Here is a 25385-nt window from a genome sequence, read left to right on the forward strand (position 1 = left end):
CAAGCATACCCATTGGGGAAGCATAGACATGCCCAAGGTAAGGGAACAAAAGTTTCCTCACCTTGAGGAGGCCTCTGGGACTGCCCCTACCATCTCAGCATGCAGCATGCACCCCTTAGACACAGCTGCATCAGTGGTGGGGGCATTTAGTTAGGTTTGGGCTGAAATTGTTTATATTTGTGAGAGTAATAGGAAATAATGGCCCAATCTTATCCTGGACCAGCCCAAGGCGTGCAGCGGTGCTGGTGCAGCCTCCGCTACATGTTATGGGCTGGCCAGGAACCAGGCAGTGAAGGAGAGAGATGTAAAAAAACTTTTTTACTTACCTACTCTGCTGCTGCTACTTTGTCTCCAATAGACCTACTCGGATCTGTGCCAGCTCTTTGGCTGATGTAAGTCCGAGCAGGTCCGAGGTGGCATGATGAGCCTGGGCCAGGGTTACAGAATTATTAGTTCTACCACTCCCATCAATATCCACTCCCAGCCTGCCTTTGACATACCTCTGGCCAGTCCCAATCCCCCCCCCCCACAATTCCTGCCCCCCAGAATGCCTCCTCCATTGACTTACCTCTTCTGGTGAAGGCTCTGGAGGTAGTTGCCAGGTGCCTGGGGCCTTGCACGAGTTCTGTCAGCGCAAGGCCCAGATAGGATTGGGTCATGAAGATAGGATTTGTTCTCATGAGCATGTAACTGAGAGTGTATGATTGCGTTTTGTGTGTGAAAACATAAAAGGCCTTTCAGTGGTCAGGGTCCATCCCCCCTCCCCCACACACACAAATCCCTGAATTTTTAGCTTGAAGTGTGCGTAATGTATGTAAATTGGTGGTGATGTTCATTCACTGTTTTGAGGTCAGGGTATAGTTGTGTTGTTTTGTTGTCCATGGCTGCTACCTCCACCCCAGAAATGGTTGCCTTCAGTGTCAAGTGCAGTGACTCCTTTGCACGTGGTGGTGGACGTCACAATCCAGGAGTCACAATCACAGGGCTAGAGAGATGCCTGTTCCTCTGTGCTCCCCCACTTCACTCTGCCTTGCCTTCTGCACCGCTGGGGGGAGGAATTGCCCCTCTTTGAAGAGGAAGGCAGCGTTGCATAAAAGCCTCTTTATCTGTGCTGTATAAAGTCATTGGTCACGCTGCAGTGGTGTTCATTGCTGCTGGCGCTTTATGATTATCCATTAGCCGCCCGGCACAGTCATTCCCGCACTCACGGGCCCTGTATAATTGTCCTTCTCTGCTACAAATTGCCTCTCCCGGCAGGCCCATTTGCATAAATCCTCCGAGCTAGTCCAAACATGATTGGAGCACGCGTGTGTGCGCTGCATCAATCCTGATGATTTGGTAATAATAGTTAAATCTGTACTAAATGGTTCCTTCAATTAAGACAGAAGAAAAAAAATTAATCTCTAGGTTTTATGTCACAAAACATTAGCAAATGTAGTGAAGGTTACAGGAAAAAAAAAGCAGTTAGTGTTGGCTTTGGGTTGCAACATGGCTGTGCCATATGGCTTGTGGAAACTTTCCAGGGCCCACTGGAGAACTTGCTTGCCTTCTCCCTTCTTCTCTCTCTTCCACCTCTCCTCCTACTGGGTCTTTATGTGCATTTGTCCTGGGGGTAAAGTAGAATTCCTGTTCCTGCAGCAAAACTTTCAGAGTTGTGTGAGTTCCTGCAAATTCAGATTCAAAAGGGAATTGGTTCTTAGCTGATTTAGAAGAGAAATGCTTGCGCTGGCGGTACTAAACTACACTGTGACATAGAGGGACAGTGGAGGGAAGTTCAGATGACTGCTGCAGACAGGACTCCAAATGCCCGTCTTTTTCTCCAATTTGTTTCAAAGCTGTATTTACATGGTTCCATATGTTGTTTCACCAGTGTGTGTTCTTGAGCAAACCTTGACAGCTACATTGTTTCTCTTTGGAAGAATGGGTTCCATCCTTTTGGGTTCTGTGGGAGGCATGCAGTGGCAATCCTAGTTTCTATTGTGTGGAAAGGAAATACTGGTACCCAAAACTCTTCTGGTATCCAGTCTCTTCATCACAGTGATAGACCAAGTTTGTTTACAGTGTTCATTTTTTTCCAGAGACTCATAGAGTGTTGGACAGAGCCATTCTTACCTACAGCACAGACATTGGTCTGGATTTGTTGAAAAGTTTTGCAGGTTTTTGATGTGGTCCAAAACCTGCAGAACATGTTTAACCAGAAACTATATTTGGACAGAAAACCATGAAACTTGGGCAATGGCAGCTTTGCCATCCTATTTTCAAGTGCCAGTGTGGCATTTCACTAGTGACACTCTGCCCATTTGACTTCATATTCTCCCAGGGGTATGGGAGGTGGAGTGTGTGTTTGGGGATTGATTTCCTTTCTCTGAACTTCTAATCCTTGTGTACATGAAGGTGTTATTGCATTCGTGAGTTGCAAGTTAAGTAATAGCTAGAGGTATTTGTTTCTGGTGAGTAAGATAGGATTACAGTCTTACTGAACACAACAGGCTTACTTCTGAGTAAGGTAAATAACACCGTTTTCAAACATCTCTAGTAATAGCTGTGAGAGGCACAAACTGCGACATTCATTTTGATGGGCTCAGAGCCTAGGGTTTCTGATGCTTTCTACAGTGTCATAAATTAGACTTGATACAAGTGTTATTGTTCCAAAACACCATAAACCCCCACACAGGCCACCCCATTTGTACTGCCATGTGCTTCCTCCACCTCTCACTCAGGTTAGGCCCCAGCACATCCCTCTAGCTAGCATAAATGTTCACATCAGAGCAAACATTGAATCATCCTCCCCACAGAGCAGTCTCTTGTAGTCAGGTTCTAAACTGTACAGGCTTCCAGAGAAGATTGGCTTATATGCCTCTAATATTTGAGTAGAGCACCTGCATGGTGGCCTGTACTACCCTGCCTTGTTCATTTGCATGTTCGCATATGTGCCTGCCTTGTAAACCTGCCCTAGTAAACAACTGTGGCATAGTATTCCCTTGTTAGGTGCCAGCCCCCGGCTCTCGGCCATAGTGGCATCCCTTCCTTGTGTATCAGGCAGAGGCTTTTGGGCTCACTGAAGCGACACATGCGCCTATGGCAGCTGCAAGCCCAACCCCTTGGCCTTTTTCCTATCAGGAACATTCCTGTTCCTTGAGCTTCCCACGCTGAACTGAAATGCCTGCCAAGTCTCCCTCCCTCCAGCCACTCCCCGGAACAGAGCTGTGGCCTGGAGCCATGGTAATTCTCTGCTAGAGTACGTTGAGGTGCAAACGTTGGGGGCTCGTCCTTGTCTGGAGCTTGGAGCTGTTTGCTGTTCCTGCGCCAGCCTGTTTCTCCTTCTGTCTATGGCCCTTTGCCTGTCTCAGGGTTTTTTGCTCTCTTCCCATCCTTCTGCTTAACCAGGGAATTCCCTCCTTCCTTTCCTGCTGCAGCCGCCAGCATGGAATTTGGCACCAACTCCAGGGTTGACACTGGGTCAAAAGGTTGAGGTTCAGGGGCAGGGCCCGAGAGAGGAGTGTGAACAGAAGCTGTCTTGGGAAGAAGGGGTTGGTGAGGCCTCAAACCCTGGGCTGGATTCCCAGGGTGGAGCAAACAGAGGCAGCTTCTCTGGAGCCTGGGTGCTGGAGTGGCGCAATTAGAAGTAACAAGCACTGGAGATCTGAATAGGCAGCCAGCAGTGGAGGATGGGACAAAGCCTTCTGGGAACTAATTCATTTCATATTTACTATGCTAAGAGAACATATTGTAAGAGCACTGCCAAAGCAGAGCAGAGCAAATCTTTTGGAAAGACTGTACAAGTGGATCATCCCAGATTCATCCAGAACTTTTTTGTTGGTGGCATTTCAGGTTGGGGGGTATGAAAATATTGAGTGTTTTTGACCAGGACTGCTTGAACCATAGTATGCTTGCCGCTGCTTTCCTTTCCCATTCTTTCATTGCTCCTTTAATCAGCCAGATGAGATCAGTTCTCCTCCCATCCTCTCCACTATACTGGTCTGAACTGGTTGCACACAGTCTGTAAGGGAATAGGAAGAGTTTGAAAGAGTACAGTCAGTACAGATTGGCACAGGGAACCTTGGAGCTCCCCTCCTATTGATTTCACCAAGCCATGGTCTTCCACCCAACCGGGGGGGGGGAAGCCTGTGACGGTAAAGGGGAAGGACCATAACTCAGAGGTAGAGGACGTTCTTTGAATGCAGAAGGTTCCAGGTTCAGTCCCTGGAGTCTCCAGGTCAGGCTGGGAAAGCCTGATGTGAAATCTGGAGAACCACTGCCAGTAAAGGTAGGAAATGCTGAGGTAGTTTGACCAGTGGTCCAAGGCTATTTCATGTGTTCAGATGAACAACTGCTTCTGTCATCTAAGAGCAGTCTGTTGAATATGCTATGATTTTACAGGAGCACAGAAGACGTGGTATTGAGTACACCATTCCTCAGTATACGCTCACGTCTCAGAAAACGGAAGAGTTACTCAATTCTTGTGAATAGGGGTGGTGCTTCAATGTGCCATACAGTTCTTGTCCCCTCCTAATCACTAGAAGGAGCAGAATAAATTAGGCAAAGATGAGAAATTGCACAAATATGCTCAATTTGCATAATTTGTACAAGCCACCACATTTGGATTGCCTGGGTACAGATTTATTTTATTTTGTCAGTGCAGAATACTTACTGCTATGCTGAAGACACAGCAAAAAAGCACTACTTTTTTGCCAATAGCACGAAACAATCTTCTCTGAGTTTGCAGTTGTGCTGCAGAGGGCAGAAGTGAACTCTTAACATGCAATCCTGTGGCTTGCTTCGAATCCCATAAAAGTTCAGCTTTCTTTTTCTTTCATCAGGCTTTATCCTTGTACTGACTATAGAGAAAGGGCTTGAAACCATACTGGCAGTTTCTGCTCAACTCTTAGGACCATTTTACCAGAATTCTACAAAGGAGATGATTTATGTATTAAATCATGGAGATGATTAATGTGATGATCATTCAGTTAGATTTTCAACTGAATGTATACTTTGCATATATGTGTAAGGAAGTGATGGCCCTTTTAGTATATTTAGTACATTTATTTGCAGCAATAATACACGTGGTGAACTATATGGAAGTTTGAGTCCAGCCCTTAAAACCAGAGAGGACTGAATTAGGACTTCCATGGGTCAAGAGGATGAGAGATCTTAATTCAGTGTCATTCTGTTGCATTAAGTACATGTTAACTGCACTGAGTGTCTCTTGCCTGCATCTTTGCCAAAATATTGTTCCCACAGCTGAGAATCTGGATTGAATATCCACCCATACCTCCCCTCCTAACCTCTGCTCTCGAGCTAGTCATGAAGTTGGCACTGAGATAGCTTGCCACAACCCACATTACCCTCCTCCCTCATTGCCATCTTTCTGGTGCTGAGGGAGTTAAGTTGCCTGGACAGGCATTACTCTACAGCTCTTCTGGCTATCCCTTTGCACATAAACCCTTCTGACAGGCTCAGCTGAAAGAGGCGATTGTCCCAAAACCCCCACCATAGCTGGTGAATTAATGAGCTGCAGCAAAAGTGGCAGCCGCTCCGGAATGTGGCTGGAAGGCATGAAAAGTCCAGGAATGTCTCCTCCCTTTCCTAGAGCAGCCAACCACACGTGGGAGGGGCACAATATGAAACCTCCCCCCGTGCCCCCCCCAAAAATGTTCAAGAGTGCACATCCAAATCTATGGTGTCAGCTCAGTCTCTTCCATGCAAGAGGCTCCAGCTGCTTCACCATGTCATGGTTTGGCTAAGCCCCCTAGGCTCTCCTTCCTCTACTAGGCTCTCCATATGTGCCCTGACATCCTTCGGGATATGTAGGGGAGGTCCTGCTTCAAATTCCTTCTGCAAGGCTGGTAAGATTTACCATCCTTTCCCATGGTGATGTTAATTAATTAATTTAAAATATTTTTGTTCTACCTCTGAGTGTTGCCTAAGTTGCTTCTTGAGGCAACTAACAACTTTTTAAAACAAGAAGCACAATAAAATGATCACTACTATGTGCAGCACTTTGCTCAAGGAGATCAGCCTCATTCAATCCTATGCACACTTCCTGGGAGTAAGCCCCTTTGAACGCAGTGGGACTTAATTCTGAGTAAACATGCATAGGATGATGCCGCAAGTTTCTTTGCCCCTCAGGACAGTAAAGTTTTTCTTTTGCGTAGCATGTTTGGAAATGAATTTGGCTGCATGAAGAAAAATGTTATCTGATTAATGTGCTTCACTTAAGCATTAAATTTTGTGCAGTATTCTGGTTTTATGGAATACTTCCTATGACAATGGGTGTATAAGCTGCCGAAAGTGCAATCCTGTCAAGTGGGACATTAATTTGTGTCTGTGTGTACAAAACTCAGAGATGCATGGCGTGCACACGCAAATATTTGGGTCCCTGGAATATATGAGGCTTCTCCCTACTCTTTACTTTCCTGCTATCGTCACCAACGTTTTTCTAGTAACTAGTTCTCATATGTGTCAGGAGAAATTTGGTCTCTCCCGTTTTACACAGTTACCACACAATTCAGTCAATTCAAGCTGCTTCCTGAGGAAGCTGTGGAGTTCAATAGAACCCAGATGTCTTGGCACTTGGTTCCTACTGTGCCCTCCCTAGACTGGAGAGATGGGAGCTGGGAGAACTCCAGTTCTATTGTATGAAAGCAGAGGGAATGTTCGGAGCTGGGCAAGAATCTTAGTGAGCATCCACCACTAAGACAACATGAGCAGGGGAAGGCTGTTCACTTAAGAGTTACATTTCACCCCCATGCTTTTCCATTTATCTATGTAATGCAGCCTCTGGTCCCGGGGAATATATTGTTAGTGACAGGCATTGTTCATGCACTTTGCCAGAAGTCTTCCAGAGGGATAGCCGTTTAGGGTCAAACTATGTGTTGCATGTAATGGATGTTTTGGCCACTTTTGGTTTGCTTCCCCTCCCCCGGAACATAGCACTTGGGGCACAGCAAAACCATGGCAAGGGACATAGGAGGGCTTTAATACTTTGTTCCAGAAGTATTCAGATTCTGGTTCTGACCCAGAAGTAGTGCATGGGGGGTGTTACTGATTGGAACCACAGTGGGGACAAAGTATTAATGCATCCCCCATTGTTTTGCTATGCTCTGAGTGTTGTTATTTAGGGAGAGGTGGAAGGACAAAAGTGGCCAAAATATGCTAGTTACACTAAATGTGTAGCTTATCTGTTGCTAGTGATTCCTTGTTGCTTTTACCAAAAGAGAAACCCCAAGATCCTGCACCAAGGCAATACAATAATTGTGCTTTGAATAAATTGTAAATGTTGATACACTTTTAATGCAAATAGGCTTATCTGGCATGAACTGGTTATAGTCACATGTGTTCTTCTGACCCTAGGTATTTGGACTGCAGTATACTAGGGAGAGATATGGAGAAGTGGAAAGGAGGAAGAGGAAAGGGCTAGGTGGGCTTAAATGGCGCAGAAATATCCACCCCTGAAAAATAGAGCTTTTTGCTAGCCTTTTTAAAATTCATTTCCCCAGCCATGAGGTCTAGAAACAATTTTGTAATTGACATTTTGTGCTAATGCTGCATAGAATTGTGTGTGTGCATGCATTCAACATTCCAAAGAAAACCTTGCTCTGAGTCCACCCTGATCAGCCTGTGACCTCCACTCCCTTATAAAGGAGACAGTGAACTACATATCTTTCCACAGGGATTTCTCCAAACTGAGCATGTCTTTCCCATTCACAGAGCTGTAAAGGCCAGTTTATCTCTGCTCTGTGCAGAGCTGCGGGCTGAGGGAGAGCCCAAGAAGAAAAAAAGGAAAATATCAGAGACAGCTTATGGCAGCATCAAGAGCTCCCAGGTGAGTTCAACAGCAAGCTTGTTCATCCCTGCCTTCCTTTTTATTCCTTTTCTTCCTTTGTAGTTGAATAGGAAACAGGTCACTAGCTCTGGGACACAGACCTGGAAAGAACCAATCAGATTGGAAAGGCCAATCAGGAGTGGCCAAGCCATGAGGCTGGCTGAGTCATGTCAGGTGGTGGACTGGCAAAGGCAACAAACCATTAGAGAAACCACCTTCAATTATATTGTCATTAAAAAGGGGGTGGTTGTTAGTTCAGAAATGGGAAGTCCAGGATTTAAACTGCAGGAAAGCATGTATAGATAAGACTGGGAGGAGGAGGCATGAGACTTCCTTGCCAAAAGAGCCGTTGATTGAAGTTGCAGAACCCCTTCTTTGGAGATGTGTAAGACAAACAATTTGGTGGACGCTTTAGGCTGGTAGTGGAGCCAAATAAAGTTTTTCTGTCCTTTCCAGCTTTCTGATTCCAACAGTGGCTCATAGTTTAAGGGCAAAGGAGAGGGAGACACCAACGTGTGCAAATGTCCATGCATGTGCTGCCAGTAGTAATGTGTCTGTCTGTGTGCTGTATCCGGTCTGCAGGAAAAGGTGCGATGCAAGAAGAGCAGCTCCCAAAGTAAGCTGGCTTCCAATGTGGTGCACAAAGTCTCTCATCTTAAGCAGAAGGTGAAGAGCAAAGGCTTGCCTACAAGCATTGGTACATTCCATCGAAAAGAGCCTAGCCCTGCCACACGCATACAAAAGAAACTCTCTCGGCCCAAGAGCTCCAAAGCAACACCTTCTGCCAAATATCCACAACAGGACCTGGCTTCGTTGGAGGCTAAACCAAGCACAGGGAATGCTGATGCAGGTACTGATTGGAGTGCAGAGTATTTGGGATGCCATGGTAGGTGGGTGGGTGGGTGAGGAATGTGAGGAGGATGTTAGCAAATGGTATCTGTTAGCTTGTTCCATTGTTGCTGTTAAGACAGCACTCAGACCCTGAGACAATTCTTGACCTTCTACATTGGGGAGAGAGTGTGAGTGTGCTATGGGTTGTTTGCTAGATTCCCAAGATATAAACCCCCTCTCTATCCTTCCACTTCACCAGCAGGGAAGGTGAGTACAATTAGTTCCTTCCAAGCCATTGATTGGCAAGTCCATCCTTCAGTAATGCTGTTATCTTCAGCTCTGGCTAGGAATACACTGCACAGCATATTTCCTGCTTGCAAGCAGAGGAAGCTGTAGAATTTAAAAATAGCTGCACGTGATGGCATCTGCAGGGGTCAGTGTTTGCTTCCCTTTGACTGTAGCCTTATGGGTTTCCCCTGGAGCTCCTGGGGCATCTTATCAGGAAGCCAAGACTGAGACAGGAATCCTGCTTCCACTCCCCAAAGCCAATAGAACAAAGACACATTGTCAAACAGGCAAGAGCCAGGATGTAGGAACTAAGGTTGGAAGGGGGGTGAACAGCAAGCCCTACAGTGAACAGAGAGAGGTAGTTGCTCAGCCAGAACACATTCAAAGTTATTTGTTTGTCCACATTTAAACACTTCTACCCATCACAAACAGCCAGGGTAGCTTTAGCTGGTGTTCATATCTTAGGTCCTCACTGCAGTATCCAAAACCAATGATCCTGAAATGATGAATCTTTCTTAAGGGATCATGCAGTGCAGTGCAAGGTCCCAAAGAAGACTGTAAGGTCATAGTAGTAAAATATCTTGCTTTTCAGTTCATTTCGGGATATGGTCCCCAACAATAATGTGGCAATTGTCTTGTATTTGCTTTGGTGTAGGAGAAGCTCGAACAGCATGAAGTTGAAAATCATAAAGCATGTCTGATTTCCCATCCCTCCCCTTCCATTGTTGAATTCTTCCTCCCCATCCACAGATGACAATCGTCACAGAGACTATGAAAGCGAGGATGATGATGGTGGTGGTGACGATTTGACCAGTGACACCAATTCCACCCTTCATGTTACAGTAAATCCTGCTGTGATTGGCCCCTCTCCTTCTTCAGTGGTGAAAATGGAAGCCAATCAGAAGGCAAAGAAGAAAAAAGAGAGGCAGGGCTTGCTAGGTATGAAATGATGTTGAATTCACCTCAACTGCTGCAGAAAAAGACACTGAAGCCAAGTGGGAAAGTGATGGTCTTTCTAATTTTCTTTCTAATCTCTCAGTTAGCCCATCCTGCGAAATGGTTGTGTTTGTGCCCAGTCCTATTCAACTTCCCAGGACTAATGCAGCCACAATGGATTTGTACCCTCCATTAATCTCCCCATAGGATGTAGCGCATGCACCACTGGCACAGCTGCATTAGTGCTGGAGAGCTGGATAGGACTGGGCCCTGTGCATCATGCTTGAGGATGAATACAGGTTTGCAGTGAAAGATCTGTAGGGGCTCAAATGCATAAGCATAAGCATATATTATTCATGTTTTATACAAGCCTTCCTCCAAGAAGCTCAGGGTGACATACATAGTTCTTCCCCTACTTTAGTCCTCACAACAATCCTGTTTGGTAAGTTAGGCTGAGAGATGATAATTGGCCCATGGTCCCCCAGCAAGCTTGTCTAAGTCCAACTTCTGAATCACCACACCATCCTGACTCTCAGAGTAATTGTATGTGGCTATGATAGGCTAGGGGAGGCCATTAGGCTTGCCTATTCATGCTAATGGAGACTGCTCCAAATATGAATTTGTGCAGTATATGTTAATACTATACTTGTCTGGGTGCCAGAAACAGGGAAGGTTACTGGCCAAGCATGGTCTGAGCACTCCACCTTGCTCCTTTTCTCATTGTTGCGCTCTTCTGTCTCCTTATAGGGCCCTGTCGAATCCCCAGTCCTGAGGGCCAAGTCAAAATCAAGCGGCGTCCGGTGAAGCCTGGTGTGAGGAAACTGGAGAAGGTGCCAGTATGCCGGGCAGGATCTTGCGAGGGTTCCAGCAAGAAGAAGTTGAAGAACAAGGCTAAGGAGCTTCAGTGTGGCCCAGGGACATCAACAACTACTGAGGGGCTTTTCTCTGGCAGCCAGGCCCGGTCATTCACAGCTCGGGATGATGCAGGAAAGCTCAGCAGCGAACGTCTCAAGAAAGCCACACGCAAGAGCAAAGTGCTGCAGTCAGCTCTCAGGGTAAGCAGAGCAGAAAGGGGCAGAGCTGGGGGTGCTGCTCAACAAAGTGGACAGCAGGTGTGCTCTTTCTGGACAAAAGGGGGGACAAGACAGACGTCAGGGCTGCTACCACAACAGCATCTTACCGCTAAGCCAGCTAGGCTTTGTGGCTGCTAGACATTGGGAAAGATGGGACTTTTGAGCTAGGAGTTCCAGGGTAGGCATGTTGTCCTTTGTCCAAAGTGAATTGTATCAACGGACTTATCCCTCTTCCATCTTTCCATCTTGGCAGAGGAAGAATGGGGCACTGGCACTTTCCCCCCACAACGCCAAGGCCATCCTTAGCAAGGGCAAGAAGCTGGCCAAAGTCAAGAACAAGGTGGTCAACAAGCAGGTAGGAAACTAGAACTATTTCTGGCAGGGATGGGGAAGTCAGGCCTCCTTGCTGCCCCCAAAAGGCAAAGATATGTGGTCCTGCAATAGGAGGAGTTTTTCTTAGGAAAGGCTGAGGGCTCCAGCCATCCTTGCTATTCCCAGGATATCTTCTCTGCTTGGTGCAGTTGTCTGAGCAAGACTTTGCTCAGTTGCTTGGTGAGTTGTCTGAGAAGCTGAAATTCCTAGCTGTGACTGAATGAGACAGGGAGATGAAGCCACCACCTCTTTGTTCCGGGCTACTCCTCTTTGGCTATCCTGCAGCTGTTTTATGGGTAATGGCCCCACCCAGCAAGGGCCAGAGTAGCCAGTCAGCTAAAGTATTCAGAATGCAAGAGATCCTTGTTTAATCCTTTTTCACCTGGGTCAGACCACTGCTTGTTATGTGGATGCAACATGTGTGTGCAACAGGGGACAGTTTTCTTTGTTCTCTCTGCAGTGCAAAGGCCGGGCAGTCAGCCGGCTAATGGAGAGCTTTGCCATTGAGGATCACTTTGAGTTTGATGACAACAGCAGCTTCTCTGAAGAGGAAGAGATGCAGTCTACTGGCATGGAGCAAGACATGACCCCTGGTGAGTCTTGGTGCAGTAATGAAGAGTACTGAGGAGCATTTGATGAGGTAGCTGGGATTAGTAAGGCTCAGGAGGAATGTTGCATCACTGATCACATGCCTTGGTGAGCACAAGGACAAACAGTCCAATGGAATACGGTAATACCAGTGATGGAGTGTGGTGGTATATGTGCTGCTGAAGCTAAACTGGAGATGGTGGGCAGTTCTGGGTCGCATGGCTATCAGTACAGGAATGATGCAGTAGGTGGCTTGGAGGAGTGGAAAAGATCGTGCTGAGCAACTCTGGAATGCCACAATGTGATCAAGTCCACACTCCTGGTTAAATGCTTGGCTCAGCACCAATCTCCACATGTGGGTGAGGCTGAGAAAACCTCTTCCAGAGCTACTAAAGAGCTATGGTGTTGAAATCTATTAACCATTCAGCAAGCCCATTCTTTGTCACTGGAAGTGATGTGAAATTAGAGCTGTAATCCTAATGATGGTGCTCATTGGCAAGTCATAGAGTTTCTTTCTGAGTTTATATCATATCCTGGGAGACAAGTTCCAAACAATGTATTTTTGAGAAATTTGGGCCGCAATCCTATACGTGGGTATAAGTCCCATTGAGTTGAATGTGACTTAGTTTTGAATAGACATGCATATAGTGTGCTCTTGGTAGTGTAAATAAGTGGGAAACAAACTGAACCATAGGTTCATGTCTTGCCTTATGATTGCAGCCCAGTCTTGTACCATCCACAAGGAAGATCTCCAGGATGGACTACGTGTACTTATCCCCAAAGAGGACAGCCTGCTCTATGCTGGAAGTGTGAAGAGTCTGCAGCCACCAGACATGTAAGGGCCCTACTTCCCAAGCACAAAGATGGGCAAGGGATTAGTAAGTGAGGGAAGTTTCTCCTAAAGAACAAATGGCAATACTGCCGTTGCTATGATTATTCAGGCACAGTAAGGACTGTATAATGCTACTATTTAGGTGATGGATAATTCCTTTGCACTTCAGGCACCTCTGTCTTAGGCCTGACTTCCTCTTTCTACCTGCTGATTGCAAACACTTGCAGTCTGTATTAACTATATCAAAATTAACAGGTATGTTCTAAAAGAGGGTGATTGGCAAAAGGTTGATTCAGAGATTAAAAGGCAACATAGAACAAATACCCCCATTAGGTTTAAATGAACACTGTCCCTGTTCCAGATGTAGCATCATGTTCTGTGTTAGAACATGCATGATCCACTAAGATGGGTAGGTGTGGACCTTTAACTAAACACATCTTATCTCCAGCAATGGATCAGGGAAAGCACCGAAACATCCTTGGACATGACCTTATAAATTTGAAGGTTGATGTGATAAACATAAATCCATCCAAGTGAATGATTTATGTTCACCTGGACATCTCTACATAACTTGGTTAGGTGCAGCTTGGTTACCTGATTGGCTTTTATATGCCTCTCTCTACAGGGCACAATCAGGGTGGGGGGGGGAATGTGACGATCAGATGAAAATACAATCCACAAAATGGCCTGTCTGCTGTACTATGTGGTTTCTCTGTAATGAAGCTGAATTCAAAGAGTCTCTGGACCACAGTTCCCTGTAGCAAGATGTCTCAACAGCTTTTTAGGAGGCTGGGACATCACAGCAGCATGGGAAGTGGTGGCACTGAAAGGTTTTTAAAATAGGACAATACCAGGTACCTTCTGCTTACTCTTCTTGTCCAGGGAATAGAAAGTTTGATTTCAGAGAGACTTGCATTTGAAGTCCCCCTCTGCTATGAGTTTCTTGTTTGGTCTTGGCAAGGCACAACATTTCTGTTTTGGTTCTTAATCTGTAATATGGAAGCAGTAGTGAGCCATTTCACAGTAGAATAAAGCATTTTGCCAATTCTGATGGAAAGTCTTCTATAAAAGAGAACTATTAGTCACTACAGCATCTCTTCCTCCTCACTGGCAAGCCCAGAGCACTCTTTCTACCCCAAACTAAGTGCCACGTGCCCTTTGTCCCATGTTTCACTGGACCAGTGAACTCAGCAATGGGCACCATCCTCTTCCTCCACCACCACCTCTGCACTGAGCTGGGCCAAAAGGCAAATGCTCTGTTCCTTTATCCCAAACTAAAGGGGTGAGGGGATTTCACATCATCAAAAATATCCAAGCAGAGCACTCCTCCAGCCGATTGCACCTTTTGCTATGTAAATTCTTACACTGATTTGTCCCTTCCATAGCTACAGCATCGTCATTGAGGGAGAGCGAGGAAACCGGCAGAGAATCTATTCCCAAGAGCAGCTTCTGCAGGAGGCGGTGAGTCCCCACAGATTCTGGTCTGGGATTAATCAGCTGTGCTTAGGCAATTGGGGGTGGAGAAGCTGGGCTTGTTAGTTCAGCAGGGAATACTAGTAAGTATTGTATTTGAGTATCTGGGACATATCTAAGGGGTAAGGAGTAAGAAGTGCTGCTTCCCTGTGCAAATCAGCAATCAGAAGTACACTCAGGACACTAGACAGAAGCATATTTTGTTGTTGGTGAAATAATTTGGGGAGGCATATGCCTCCTTGATGTTGGAATTTAGGATAGTATGCTTCCTGGACAAAAGGGAACAAAGTACATTCAGGTAAGAGTACACCAGAGTGAGAGCAGGACCAAAAATGACATGCAGTTTTTGCTCAAAATTGATCATACAAATCAAATCAATGGGATGTTTGCAGTGTTGCTTATTTGTATGCGGGGTTGCCGATTTTAGGATAAAGCTGCTGTTAGTAATTTGGCGACCATGCCTTAGTCTCCTTCGAAGGCCAGGCTGAGAGGAGCACAACACAACCATAATGGTCACAATCCAATGAACACGGGTCCCAAAAAACACTTCAAAAAGAAGTCGTCGTCCCCCAAGCTCACAAGAAAAATGTATTGAATCCTACAGAAAGTGAAACTGAGCCACACTTGCTGTCATGGGTAGGCAAACATGCCTCAGCTCTTATCTTTTTTTTTTTTTTTTTAATGCCTCAGCTCAGGGGTACTCAATAGGTGGATTGCGATCTACCGGTAGATCGCGAGGCAAAATGAGTAGATCGCGGAGTGCCGACCCCCCCCCCTTCAGGTGCCTCTGGGAGGAAACGCCGGGAGTAAGCCCCATTGTACTCAATGGGGCTTACTCCCAGGTAAGTGTGGCTAGGATTGCAGCCTCACAGCCTAATCCTAGGCATGTCTACTCAGGAGTAAGTCCTGTTATACTCAGTGGGGCTCAAGGTACACCAACATACATTGTACACATAAATGTTATATGTTATGATGGCACGAACATTGTAAAAAAAACTCTGGTAGATCTCCGGGCCTTGCTGGGTTTCAAAGTAGCTTTCGAGCCAAAAAAGTGTGAGCACCCCTGCCTCAGCTCTTATCAAAGGCCAGGCAAAGGGAAATGCAAGGCCACCATAATGGTAGCCAATCTGATGAACATAGAGTTTAACAAATGCACCAGAAGTTCCCACTCACTCTAGTAAAAAGGATAAAAACAGAGGTTTGATTTGAGATGCTGGGAAGATGAAACTTTTTTTTTTTTAGTCTTTAAAGCTAGGTGGTTCCTGATGTTGTGTCATTTTTAAAAGTGGGTCTCAGTGATTAAAAGTTTGGGAACCATTGCTTTAGAACAGGATTTAATGTTTAAGAAGCAAGGAGCCTTGTGACTGGAGAAACAAGGTACTGTTGAGTGATGTTTAAGAGAAGTATAACGTCAGAGAACATGACTGGAGGCCATGAAAGGAGGACAGAGCCATGCAAGGTACCACGAGTGCTGCCACCTGAATATTAGACTTTTTGTTCTGAAATTTTGCCTGCTTGTTTTCAAGCTTAATATTGCCTGTTTTTGTACTATGTATGATTAAATATACATCCACTTCTGGCTAGGCAATACTGTCAACAGTGTTTTCTGTGCCTAGCGTAGAGCACGGTGGGCCATCTGCCAACCAGGGCCCTTTGCTTCTTTCCAGGTTCTGGATGTGCAGCCCCAGTCAAGTCACAGTCTCCCACCTGGCACGCGGGTGTGTGCTTACTGGAGCCAGAAGTCCCGCTGCCTCTATCCAGGGAATGTAATTCGAGGTGAGAGGGGCTGACTGACAGTAAGCCCAGGGTCAGAAGGAATCAAACATGCAGTGAGCCATGAAAGGTTGGCCCAGATTCATGAGCACTGTCAAGGTCTTGATGGGCTCGAGTTTTGCTCACGCCAACAATGGGGCTGGTCTGATATATGCCTCAAGAATAATGCAGCCTCTACCTCACAGGTTCCTCAAGTGATGAGGATGATGATGCAGACTCTGTGCTGGTTGAATTTGATGATGGCGACACAGGCCACATTGCGTTGTCCAACATCCGCATGTTACCACCAGACTTCAAAATCCAGTGTAAGTGTCACTGAATAACATTAATGTGGGGCTACTGATATGCTTCACATTTCATTTTGTCTTGGCAGGTCCAAATTGCGCCTTGAAGTGCAGTGCAGAGCCTTATTCATACTGGGGCCTCTGCTAAGGTCCTGCAGCAGTTCATGCCACAGATGTATTTATCCTGCCCTTTGTGCAGGGTTTCTTGCAAAATTCCTTGCAGCTCAGGTCATGATGGTCATTCCTTTGCCACCAAAGACTGCTGTGTTTTTTGTACTGCAGTGTGAGAGAGGGATTGCCTGCCTGTGCAAAGGACTGCCTATGTGGGGTCACATACATATACTGGCAGAGGAGAAAGCATGTGAGGCAAAGAGAGATGGACTTCCAAACAATGATTCAGCAGACATCCTGAATAAGCAGTACTCTGACTCTGACTTTGGAACTTCTAACTCATCCTAACATGCTCTTTTCTGCTGATATAGGCACAGAGCCGTCTCCTGCACTACTGGTCTCCACCTCCTGCCGTCGTAACAAGAGGTCTTCCAGTGACGTTCCTCATTCCATTGAAGCAGCACCAACCCTGTGTGCTGAGGGTCGTGAGAGCTCTGAGCCCAGCAAAAGCACTGGCAAGAAGGCTACCAGCAAGGAAAAAGCTGGTAAGGCACACAAATTTGTGACCTGCCTTTCCATCAAGGCACTCAAAGGTCATCCCAGTTTATTCACACAACAAGCCCACCAGGTACATTAAGCTGTGCCAATGTGACTTGCCCAAAGTCACCCAGTGAGCTTTATGCCTGAATAAGACCTTGAATTCAGCTTTTTTCCTGGTCCAGGATTAACATTCTATCCACTGTGTCTGTATCTGACAGAACTAACATCTGTCTCAGCAGTGAGCCAGCAATGCTGAAGTCCTCAAGGTGAAAGGCAGCCATGAAAGATTGGCTGGTGTCATTAACACTGGCAAGACCTTGGTGGATAAAAATGGGGGCTAGAACAGCAAGAGGTGTGGGTCAGCATTAAGGGGCACGAGTGAAATAGGGCAAGAGGAACAGCAATGGGGGTAGTATGGAATAGTGTTCTAAAATAGGCCCAGTGAATTCTGCCCCAAATGTTCTGTTATTTCACAGATTGCAAATGTAGTAGGTGTGTAGAATTTTTATTTCACCATAGGGTTGAGCCAAATGTTCCTGAGGTTCATCTTTCAGCTCAAAAGCGGTGATCCGGGGCCAGCATCCTCTACTTCCTAAAAAACTCTTCAATCCTACATTTCTTCATGGCTGTTTGCTACAGTTTGTTTGTTTGTTTAAGAGATTTATACGCCGCCTTTCCACCCTGCTCTAGGGCCCTCAAGACACTCGTAACAATATTCCAATACAATAAAAACAGTGTTAAAATCAAAACAATTAAAACCACAAAAACAATAAAACACAGTTGAATCACAGATTAAATGATGTTTCATAAAATAAAGCGCTAGCCCCCAATGTCAGTATTTAAAAACTTCCCTAAATGAAAAGGTCCCCACCAAAAGGACTCCAAAGAGGAAGCTGTTCTCAATTCTAGAGGGAGGGAGTTCCACAGACGGGGTGCCACCACGAATAATGTCCTATTTCTTGCCACCATCCCCCTCACCTCTACTGGGGGCAGCGCAGTTAGAAGGGGCCCCTCTGAGGATCTGAGAGGACAGATAGGATTATATGGAAGGAGGCAGTCCCTCAAATACCCTGGACCTGAACCATAACGGGCTTTAAAAGTCAAAACTAGCAATTTGGAATTCAGCCTAGAACGAACTGGAAACCAGTGTAGTCGCTGAAGCAATGACCCAAAAGAGCTGAACCAGCGAGCCCCAGCAACCATACGAGCAGCCACATTCTGCACTAGTTTATAGCCAATCGGTTCAAAGCAGCCAGTTCATAGCCAATCTAATCTGACAACTTGCCAGTGTCACTAAGAGTGAATGGAACCAGTTTGGAATGGAGATGGGTGAACTGGTTCAAGATCGCTTCTAAATTTTTTGGAAATCATCTGTTCCTTTCCTCTTCCCAAAGTAGGGGTATCTTTTATTGACAGCCCAAACCTGAGCTTCCCAGCACCCACCAAAGCAGCTACTGCTGTTTCCAGCAAGTGCTTGGGAGCAGCCAGAGGTCTCCTTGGCTTTCATCTCCTTCCCCCGGGGAAAGCCCCAAGCCCCACAATGGGGCTTCTCAAGTCAACACTGGCTATTTTGCTGGCGCAGACTTGAGAAACTCCATGTCAGGCCTTCCAGCCCAAAACAGAGTTCAGGATACAGCAAAGCAGAGTCACACAGAGGTCCTCTTTTGATCCTCATGAAAATTTTTCCAAAAAGAAGCTCTCTTTTTGGCATAGCTTTATTTTATAGTATTTGCTTTTCTTTGTAATATGAATAGGAATTGTCTACAGACCTTTGGATGCTGGTGGACTTCGTCGGGGTAGCCTGGGCAAGAGCAAGGGGCACATGAATGCTTTCGACAGCGAGTGCTCCATCTTAAAAAGTGGCAGCTCCTCCTTCCTAACTCTTGCTATTTTGAGACAGTTGGCAGGATTCTGCAGAACTTTATAAATGACAAAATGTCGGCACTTGTGGAAGCAACAGTGCTTGCTTAAGTAGTCCCCTACTAAATATCTACTGTTCTTTTTCTTTTTTTTAAGTCTGTTGTTTTACTTTCTTTCCTCCTCTCCCCTCTAAACAGTTGTATTTTTCACCCACCTGAGATGATCTCCAATAGAATAATTTTTAATTTGCTTTTACATGAATTAGCAAATATAAATATAAGAAACATAAGAACAGCCCCACTGGATCAGGCCAAAGGCCCATCTAGTCCAGCTTCCTGTATCTCACAGCGGCCCACCAAATGCCCCAGGGAGCACACCAGATAACAAGAGACCTGCATCCTGGTGCCCTCCCTTGCAGCTGGCATTCTAAAATCAGGAGGTTGCACATACACATCATGGCTTGTAACCCATAATGGATTTTTCCTCCAGAAACTTGTCCAACCCCCTTTTAAAGGCATCCAGGCCAGATGCCGTCACCACATCCTGCGGCAAGGAGTTCCACAGACTGACCACACGCTGAGTAAAGAAATATTTTCTTTTGTCTGTCCTAACTCTCCCAACACTCAATTTGAGTGGATGTCCCTGGTTCTGGTGTTACATGAGAGTGTAAAAGAGCATCTCTCTATCCACTTTATCCTTCCCCTGCATAATTTTGGATGTCTCAGTCATGTCCCCCCTCAGGAGTCTCTTTTCTAGGCTGAAGAGGCCCAAACGCCTATACCCTAGGCGTGTCTATACCCTAGCGTGTCTTTCTCCTACCACTTCCTTGGAAGATGTGCTATCCTTAGCTTCAAGACTGAGCTGAAAGGTTGGGAGAAGATCAAAGCTCAGATAGAAGAAAAAAAATATCAATCATCAAGGGCTGAAAATAGGTCTAAAGTGGGTAGAAGCAGGAGAAAGAATGATCAATACTTCAATATTATCTGTCCACACTTGACTATATGACCAGTTCCTGACTATGAGCAATGAGAATATAGTTGCATGGGGAAGGACACAAGCAGCAGAGTAGTTCCTATTCCTTAGCAGAGCTGACAACCCCATCTGGTATTTCTCTGACAACCCTGTCCTTTTTTGCCAGGTAAATCTGACTTGCTGCATTCAAGTTCAAAGGTCCTGCCTGGAGATCACTTCCTAGGTCGTCGTGCCAGCCCCCTGTTGAGTTGGTCAGCTGTGGCCCAGACCAAGCGAAAGGCATCCAGTAAGAGCACCACTCTGCGACAGAACCTCTTCCAGCTCAACGGCAGCAGCAAGAAGCTACGGGCTAAAGAGGTGCTCTTCCCTGTGCACAGCATGGCTGCCCCTGTTTTTGGTAATGGCTTTGGCTCTGACTCATTCAGCCGCATTGCCAACTCCTACTCAGCTTTTGGAAGCACTGGCCTGGTTTTGCCAGCTGCCCAGAAGCTCTTGCGTGTCAAGAAAGCTGAACGGTTGGATTCTGAGCTGGGCAAGGGAGGGCGTCGGAAAGTGGGTGGTGAGTATCTGGTCAAGCTGGATCACGAGGGGGTGACATCACCCAAGAACAAAAACTGCAAGGCATTGCTGATGAGTGACAAAGACTTTGGGTCCCTTCCTGGCCATGGCTACAGCCACCCAGCCTTGGGGATCAAAGAGAAGAAGAGTGCGTTGCCCATGGGGTTGGCATTACGCAAGTACACGGGTCAAACAGAGTACGGACTGCATTGCGACAGTGACTGTCATAGCTCCTATTCTGACATGGATGAAGATGAGGTGGATGATCTGGGAGGCAGTGTTTCCTCTCGCTTCTTGACGCGCCTTTCTGTCTCTTCCTCCTCTTCGGGATCGTCTACTTCCTCCAGCTCTGGCTCTGGCTCCACCTCTAGCCTCTGCTCATCTGACAATGAGGACTCATCCTATAGCTCTGATGATGAGGATTCCACATTGCTTCTGCAGACCTGTCTTACGCACCCAGCCCTGCTAGCTCAGTCCGAAGCCCTGCATTCCAAGGGCAGCACCCTACAGAGGTGCTTTGGCACTAGTGCCAAGGGCAAGCTCAGACGCAAGGAGGCCCTGAGCTTCTCTAAAGCCAAAGAGTTCTCCCGCCGGCAGCGGCTACCCTCGGTGGAAAACCGGCCAAAGATCTCTGCATTTCTGCCAGCGCGCCAGCTGTGGAAGTGGTCTGGAAATCCCACTCAGGTATGGGAAAGAGTTTCATCCAGATATGTAGCATTTTAGCATCAGAAAAAATCTACTCCAGATTCAACAAGGATTCCATATGATGTGATCATCATAGATTTTGTTGTGCAAATTAAGGAAATTGGTTAAGTTTGCCAAGCGACTGAGGCAACTTTGGAAGTTTTTTATATGAGCTGTTTATTATGATGGAGCTGAAAGGAAGAACTAGAAGGAAGTGATTCATAAGCCTGTTTATTGATCCCTGTCTTTCTGTGACTTTTGACAGGACGACAGGTTGGGAAGTTTCCTACCCTTTTCAGTCTGTCTTCCTGTCCCTGATCAGAGTGGAAAAACCAAATTTCCCTTTCTCTAGTTTGTGACAAAAGAACAGTTAATTCCTGTTTTCATACTATTCTCATGTTAACTCATTTGAACATTAATGTCACTCTCATTTGCACAATTGCTTAGACGTATTTCCCATTGAAAGCAATGGAATTTACTTCCAGGTAAATATACTTATGATCAGATACAAAACAATCATGGGGACTTGCAGTGTATGGACTAAAGGTTGCTGCCATGTGGTCATCTAAAAGCCAAACTGGAAGAGAGATTAAAGATGTTGGGCCCAATCCTACGCAGTGCATGCCAGCGCACACTGTCGCAAACGTGCCATAAGGAGGCCCTAGCGCTGGTGCTCCGCAAGTGCTCTGCCTTTGCTAGCTCAGCACTGGCTGACACTTGGCTAGTGTTGGTGGAGCAGTGGAGAGGTAGGTGAGGGCATGGGAAGAGGCAGGGAGGAGGCATTCCAGGGTGAGGGGAGGTGGAGGGACAGTGGGAAGGGGGGGAGGAAGCGTGCCTGGGGAAGGAGGGAGGCGGGACCAATGGAGCTTTGCTCCACTGGATCCAGAGCCTCTGTGTCAGGCTAGCTGCCCGACCAACCTTCGGGTCTACATAGAAACGAGTAGCCCCATTGTGGGGCTATTTGCTTTACCCAGGGAAGGGGATGAAAGTCCCCTTCTCCCAAGGAGGTGGTGGCTGCTGTCTGGAGCACGCAGGATGTAGCGGCAACCATTTTTGGCGCTGCTGTAGCCCCGCGCACCAGGCACCTCAGGATTGGGTTGCCCATCTGCTGAAATGTGTGTGTTTCTCTTTAAAATATCAGCCATGGGGGCATAGGGTGGGGATTCAGATTGGGACCATGGCATGAGTGGAAGGGGATTTAAACCTTTTGCTCTTGTTCTGCCTTCCCACCAAAAATCCCTCCCCCAAAGCTCCCCCAAATAGTATGAAAACAGGTTTTTCTCTCAGGCCCCTTCGAAAAAAACATCAGGAATTCTCTCTGGGGCAGAGCTTGCTTTGGCCACTGAGTGGCCCCTGGTTAAGCTATAAACCCTGGAGTGCCTATTCTACTGTTGATGCCTAGGGAGCTTTGTTTCCATGGCAACAGTTGAAACTCCCTGGGGTGACCTCCAAGGGCCTTGGAGCCAGGAGGAAAGGGGATCCTATGTGTCACACAGGCCACTGTTGACTATGCTTCACCATGCCCTGTCCCCTCCCTGCAGCGTCGTGGCATGAAAGGTAAAGCACGGAAATTGTTCTACAAGGCGATTGTACGGGGCAAGGAGACTCTGCGCATTGGAGACTGTGCTGTTTTCCTGTCAGCTGGGCGACCTCACCTCCCATACATCGGCCGTATTGAAAGCATGTGGGAATCCTGGGGCAGCAACATGGTGGTCAAAGTTAAATGGTTCTACCATCCTGAGGAGACCAAGCTGGGCAAGCGGCATAGTGATGGGAAGGTAAGTGATGAAGCCAGGAAGTTAAAGAGGCACGGTCAGGAGCTGAGCTAGTATTAACTAGAGAAGTGAGGGGTGAAACAGATAGGGATTCCTGTCAGGGTTGGGCGCGGGGGCGGAGGAGGCAGCTAGACCCAAGGAACACAAACCACAGGAAGAGAGAGAGCCTACAGAAAGGAACAATGGGAAATAAAATTTCCCATGGGCAGGAGGTCTGGTCTAGAGGGTAGAGCCTCCGTTTGCCTGAAGATAACATCCGAAGGTCGCCAGTTCGAGGCCACCGGCACGTGAACGGTGAGACCTTGAAGCAGCTGACAAGCTGAGCCGAGTTATTCCACCTGCTCTTTGGAAGGAGCTGCTTGTCAGCCTGTGTGGGAGGAAAATGGAGACCAGAATATGATACCAGATCATAAAAGATCCATCTGAAATGTTGTGGTTCTTGAAAGACAGAACCTTCTTCAATTGTAAAAATCCCTGTTGGGATTTAGTATAGCCTACCTATGTAAACCGCCTTGAATTAAAGTCTGAGGAGAAATCTGATGACCAAGAAAGGTGGTATAGAAATACCTGTATTATTATTGTTATTGTTATTGTTATTCTCGATAATGGCTCAACAGTCATGTCAGACCTGCTGAATCTCTGCTGCTGGACTCCCAAGCTCTTCCTTTCCTTTTCCCTCCTTTATGTTTCAATTTCCTCCATCTGCTGTGCCATGTGCTGTTTTGCAAAGAAATGTGGTAGCCAAGACTGGAAAGCCTGCAACCAATGTGAGCAGCAGCAGTATTGGGGAAAGCTAGTTGGACTTGTCACATGATTATATTGGGTAATACTGCCATAGTAGGAAGAAGTCAAAGATCTCTCTCTCTCTCTCTCTCTCTCTCTCTCTCTCTCTCTCTCTCTCTCTCTCACACACACACACACACACACACACACACACACACACACACACACACACACACCCCAATTGTGTTCTTTTAAGTTGGAATGAGGTGAATGTGCTGAGCTCTGGCAGGCTTGCACTCAATTGTCTTTGTAGAGGATTTTTCCATCTAGTACTGAAGTCATCTTGACGCTTTTGTTCTTAACCACAGTGCCAGGATGCCATTCTGACCTCTAACCTTCTTACAGAATGCGCTGTACCAGTCGTGCCATGAGGATGAGAATGATGTCCAGACCATTTCGCACAAATGCCAGGTGGTTGAACGTGAACACTATGAGCAGCTGACCCGCAGCAAGAAGTACCAGGATCGGCAAGACCTCTACTACCTGGCAGGAAGTTATGATCCCACCACAGGCCGGCTTGTGACTGCAGATGGTGTGCCAATCCTGTGCTGAGGCTGCGGTATACAACCACTGCTCCAGGGCCAGAAAATGGCTAGGGGAGGCAGGAGGGCCAAGGGACAGTGGAAGGGGCCAGTCTCCTCGCACCATTTCCTGGCTGTTGGATGCGAGGCCCTGAAATATGCAAGGTGCCCAGCTTTGCCATGCCCGGGGTTGCAGGCTGATCCCGGCTCCCCACACGGCTCTGTACAGATTTGAATCCAAGCCATACTTTCCCTAGTACCTCTGACTGTTTGCCACAGGCCAAACACAAATCAGGTTACCGCTCTATTTATTTCGTGTGTAAATAATGTATTTCTGATGGGAAGTTTTATGGAAAATAAAGAAATGAGACAAACAAGGCAGGTTTTAGGGGGTGGGAGGGGAGGGTTATCTGATGGGTTTTATTTTGTGTTCGATGCACTGTTTTCCCCCCAGCTTAGCTGGGGGTGCGGACGCCAGGCAAGCCTGTAAATACAGAAGGGGGCACTTGAACGATGTGGCAGCACAGACTCCAAAAGTCTACGCTGACTTCCTCACAGGACTGTGTACTATAGATTCGCCTCCCCCACCCCCTCCTACCCTTTTTTATTATTATTATTATTGTTATTATTATTGTTATTCTAATGATAATTATTCTGACAATGTCTGCGGATGTTAATATGCTCCTGTTAAAGAGAAGATTATATATATTATTATAAAAATCAGGATCTTGCATTCTGGTCTCCATCTTAAGGCGGGGGATAAGAGGTGGGATAGCCTTTGCTTGAATTGCAGTGGACAGAAATCACCGGACCAATCACATAAGGTGCAATTTTGCAACTTGTGTAAGCTCCATTGGGGCTTGAATGGGATCGCATTCATACATACCCTTATGGGCAAGTCTCATTCATACCAAAGAGATTTGAACAAGAGTTTTTTTTTGTTGTTGGCTTGTACCTATTCTGCATCAATATTGTCACAGTTTCTCAGGTGGGGCTTGAATGTACCTGGCTGTGTCCAGAGCTGTGTGCCTAGATACATAATTACCAGAGCTGAGTTGTCGTCCTGTGAGTGGTCCTTGCTGTGGACACTTTTGCCTGGTTAGCATATACATGGTCTATGCAAATTTTAATAATTCAACATAGAAAATGATGTTGCCGCTGCACTTCAAACGATCTACACTTCTCCAGATAAAGAAGTTGGACAGTATAACAGCACCTTTGTGTTACAATTAAGATGTACAAACCAATGTACTTTGAAAAAACAGAGTCCTGGTCTTGCAATGTGACCTAGATTGGACCTGCACAC

The 25385-nt window shown here is 46.4% G+C and overlaps 1 protein-coding gene across 5 annotated transcripts in view; it reads left to right on the forward strand.

Moving 5' to 3' along the window:
• The window catches only part of BAHCC1 (BAH domain and coiled-coil containing 1), a 122971-nt gene extending 98169 nt beyond the window's left edge, over positions 1 to 24802 (forward strand). For all 5 annotated transcript variants that reach the window (XM_066614881.1, XM_066614883.1, XM_066614884.1 and 2 more), the window contains 14 exons: positions 7711 to 7825; positions 8408 to 8675; positions 9695 to 9883; positions 10628 to 10935; positions 11207 to 11308; positions 11786 to 11918; positions 12634 to 12748; positions 14131 to 14206; positions 15886 to 15994; positions 16177 to 16296; positions 16758 to 16931; positions 19925 to 21000; positions 22542 to 22778; positions 23904 to 24802. In XM_066614881.1, coding sequence (XP_066470978.1) covers positions 7711 to 7825; positions 8408 to 8675; positions 9695 to 9883; positions 10628 to 10935; positions 11207 to 11308; positions 11786 to 11918; positions 12634 to 12748; positions 14131 to 14206; positions 15886 to 15994; positions 16177 to 16296; positions 16758 to 16931; positions 19925 to 21000; positions 22542 to 22778; positions 23904 to 24110 — 3229 coding nt within the window. In that variant the 3' untranslated portion in view covers positions 24111 to 24802. The remainder of the gene's footprint in view (positions 1 to 7710; positions 7826 to 8407; positions 8676 to 9694; positions 9884 to 10627; positions 10936 to 11206; positions 11309 to 11785; positions 11919 to 12633; positions 12749 to 14130; positions 14207 to 15885; positions 15995 to 16176; positions 16297 to 16757; positions 16932 to 19924; positions 21001 to 22541; positions 22779 to 23903) is intronic.
• Positions 24803 to 25385: the final 583 nt, after the last annotated feature.

The sequence above is a fragment of the Tiliqua scincoides genome, chromosome 2, assembly GCF_035046505.1.
Source record: "Tiliqua scincoides isolate rTilSci1 chromosome 2, rTilSci1.hap2, whole genome shotgun sequence".
Taxonomy (NCBI): domain Eukaryota; kingdom Metazoa; phylum Chordata; class Lepidosauria; order Squamata; family Scincidae; genus Tiliqua; species Tiliqua scincoides.